Source organism: Octopus sinensis, unplaced genomic scaffold (assembly GCF_006345805.1).
Source record: "Octopus sinensis unplaced genomic scaffold, ASM634580v1 Contig04357, whole genome shotgun sequence".
Lineage (NCBI taxonomy): Eukaryota > Metazoa > Mollusca > Cephalopoda > Octopoda > Octopodidae > Octopus > Octopus sinensis.
Genome location: NW_021827379.1, coordinates 18 through 4,107, shown reverse-complemented (window position 1 = coordinate 4,107; position 4,090 = coordinate 18). Strand labels below are relative to the sequence as shown.

At 34.5% G+C, this 4,090-nt stretch overlaps 1 protein-coding gene across 1 annotated transcript; it reads left to right on the top strand.

The window, feature by feature from the left end:
• The first annotated feature begins 641 nt into the window (after window positions 1-641).
• Window positions 642-3,410, top strand: LOC115227527 (octopamine receptor Oamb-like). The gene has a single exon (XM_029798327.2). It carries the CDS (start codon window positions 1,607-1,609, stop codon window positions 3,314-3,316), a length of 1,710 nt encoding a protein of 569 aa, XP_029654187.1. The 5' UTR covers window positions 642-1,606; the 3' UTR covers window positions 3,317-3,410.
• Window positions 3,411-4,090: the final 680 nt, after the last annotated feature.

Here is a 4,090-nt window from a genome sequence, read left to right as displayed (position 1 = left end):
TTGCAAAAGGAATATAAAAATGAAAAATAGAAAACCAGTAACGAAAACTTCGTTTCAAATCGATGTTTTAAAAAAATATCCTTGTTAAAGGAATATTTTGCTAATAAAAACCAGAAACAGATCGTAAGAATAAATATAAATAAATACATGTGGAATACTATTTGTATATTTGGTAAAAGACGCATTTCTGATTTGAAAAAAAATTCTAATTTCCTTACGTTATCTTCTTCTCAGCGTGAAGCGCATATATATACGTATGTATATAAATATATGTATATATGTATTCGTTTTGTTAAAAGATCTCGCCAGCCTTACTTAACATTATATAAATATTTTGAATATTAATTGAATAATCTCCTCCGCCGGCAAAAAAAAAAAATAAATAAGGAGACCAACACAATACGTTGCCGACTGATTACATTTCGATCAGATACATTTGTGATAAATATAAGAGAAAAATAATAAATATGAAGCTGTATTTCGCAACATGTAAAAATGGTAATTCATCTGAAACGATAATATAAATAACTATAAATATATATATATATATATATATATATAACAAAAATAATGATCTTCTAGAAGGTTCAATTCATATATATATATATACATACATACATACATATATATATATATATGTGTGTGTGTGTGTGTGTGTATGTATGTATGTATATATGTATATATATTAAGCAAATTAGTCTAAAAATTTCTTACAGACATTGCCGAATGTCCAGTTTGGGTTTGATTATAACTCATAACATATAATGGAAATAAACCAAACCGAAATAAATCGGAGCCAAAAAGAGAGATACGTAAAATTTTACGAAAACCAAAAATATAAAAACATATCTCCATTTTGAAAACTTCGAAAGATTTTGCAAGCTGAGGTTGTGATTGATCAAGATTTTGAATAAATAATAATAATGAACGTAGAAAAAATTTACGATCGTGGGATTAATGCCATGAAAAAATTTCGGAATATATATTCTGTTTGGCGAGTTTTATATTCGTAGAAAATTAAAAATAAAAAAGAAAATATGAGAAAAAAGCTATCTGAACTATATATTTATCAGTTATTTTGAAAATGTAAATATCTCTTATGTGAACGTTTGTTTGACCAGTGGATTCTACACTTTGACTGAAAGAAACTGGGTTAAAAGAAGAATTTTTGTTTGAAATTTATTCTTCCTTGACGAGGTCAGAATAAGACCGAAATGTTTGTCCTGCTCCAGCTAGGAAATGTAAACACTATTTGTCATCGACTAATATCGTTTATTGCTTAGTACATGAGTATTGCTAATTAGCTTTTTAATGTTCTATATCTTAAAATTATCGACTCTAACTTACTTAAAAGACAAATGTCATTTTGGAACCAAATTCACTTCAGAATTTCATGGATAAAATTAAGATTGCAATGACTGCTAGAAAATTATCAACGTATCCTTCAAGGATCCTTTCCTTCAACTCTTTTTACAATCTTTCTTGTCCCCTCCTGCTTTTTCAATAATTCCTATATGATTGTTTCCTTTACCTCCTCACTCAAGTTGAGACCACGTGAGATATTAATGTTTTTGTGTTCAAGCGAAACGGCTGGGTTTGACTCACAATGGACACCAAGTTGGAATGTTTAACAGCTGATGACCTCTGGGCAGACACCAGGACGGTGAAATTTGGCCTGTTGCTTATTATCCTACTATCTGTAAATTTCCTGGTCATAGCTGGGAACGTTCTGGTCGTGGTAACAGTTGCTAAGTGCAGGAAACTTCGCAGTGTTACAAACTTATTTATTGTATCACTAGCGTTTGCTGATCTTTTTCTTGGAATAGCAATCCTACCATTCGCTATAGTACTGGAATTGGTACATGTGTGGATATTTGGCAGTACCTGGTGTAGTATGTGGCTTGCTATTGATGTATGGTTGTCCACAGCTTCAATTCTAAACTTGATGGCTATCAGTCTTGACCGATATATTGCTGTCATGCACCCCATTCGCTATCCTAGTCTCATGTCACGAAAGCGAGCCAAGATACTCATCGCTGGAGTCTGGGTATTGGCTTTTATCGTCTGTATGCCCCCATTGCTCAACTGGGGAGGAAATGTAAGTACTTCCAAAACGGTTAATCGGAACTTTTCAATGGACGTTTTAAACAACATTTATCAACAAAATAATAGCCAGCATTTTGCTATGCTACCCGATAACTACGACTATGAAGGCAGTGGCGGTGGTGAAGCGGATCATATTAACGCTAACTGTACTGATTTATCGTATCTTTCTTGTGTGTTAACAACTTCGAAAGGTTATCGAATCTATTCTTCGATTGGTTCATTCTATTTGCCAATGTGCGTCATGGCGTTTTTCTATATAAGAATCTATAAAACAGCTGTCGAAACAGCCGCTGCCCTGCGGAAAGGAACATTAACCACGAAAACGGAAGGTGAAAACGCGACAAATAACATGTCGATTACGCTACGTATTCATCGTGGCCGCGGCTATAACAACACGGCAAACTGGAAAGATAAGAAAAGAAAAGAAACTAATAAAGATATTCACTGCGATGATGATAACAACCCTCAGGCGAAAAAACACAAGCAAAACACGCAACAACCTACATCGCATAGAAAAACAAAAATCAAGAAGAAAATGGCCGCTGAAAAGACTTGTTCCAAAGGATATGTTCATACTTTTAAGAAATTTCAGAGCCCAAAATTTCCGTTGCTGTCACCAATTAACGTAAATATGAGCAGTTCGTTAACACAAGTCTGCAAGAATCCCTCAGTGGATACAGCGTCGATTTCCAGCGGAAGTGACATAATTGAAATGAACCAAACCGCTTACGAACTCAACGAACAAAGCAACAACTCAGAAGAAAAACAAAGACTCGGATTATTGACGACCGGTGATCAAAACCGGAGACGGTCAGCGGGTTTCAATTTCAAAGTAGTCCGTAAACATGCTAAAACCAATCGGAGTAAGTTCAAACGAGAAACTAAAGCTGCCAAGACATTAGCTATTATTGTTGGCGCATTTATATTGTGCTGGCTTCCGTTTTTTACAATGTATTTAGTCGAGGCGTTCTGTATAGACTGTATACCGCCGCTTATGTTCTCAATTTTTATTTGGCTGGGTTATTGTAACTCTGCCTTAAATCCTTGTATCTACGCCATGTTTTCACGTGACTTCCGGTACGCATTTAAAATGTTGCTGACATGCAGGAAGTACACGTTTCAAAATGCTAAAGAAAATACCAGTCATATTCAGCGAAATACACAAATTCATTCGGTTCTCAGAGAGAGTGACAGCCTATCGGAATTTTAAGGCTGGCTTTTTCACTCACTCTCTTTCTATTTCTCTCTCTCTCTCTCTCTCTCTCTATCTATCTATCTATCTATCTATCTATCTCTCTATCTCTCTCTATCTCCCTCTTCTCTCCTCTCTCTCTCTCATCCTCTCTCTCTTCTCTCTACATATATATATATATATATATATATATATATATATATATATATAATGGGTCTGTCTATCACCTATCTTTTATCTGTTAACCAATTTCTCCATATTTAAATGTGTGTGCATTGTGTGTATGTAAAAGTATGTGTGTGTATGCGTTTGTGTGTGCGTGCGTGTATGTCTGTGTGTTTGTGTGTGTCTGTGTATGTGAGTTTGTGTGTGTGTATTTGTGGGTAGTTGTATGTATAATATATATATATAGAGAGAGAGAGAGACAGACAGACAGACAGATAGATATTTATATATATGTATATATGTATGTATGTGTGAATGCGTGTATGTATAAGTACGTATATATGTATGTATAAGTACGTATAAGTGAATATGCCTATATATATGTGTGTGTGTACATATATATGGCTGCATATAAACACAGATACACCCATATATATATACATGCATATATATATAAGTATACTAGAATGTCTAACGTCTCTCTAACTCGCTTTCTCTCACACTCTCTCTTTCTCTCCCTCTCCCTCTCTCTCACTCACTCTCTCTCTGTCTCTCTCTCGATCACTCTCGATCACTTTCTCCTTCATGTTTTGCATACCTGTTAAAAATAAAACTTTTCACGGCCCA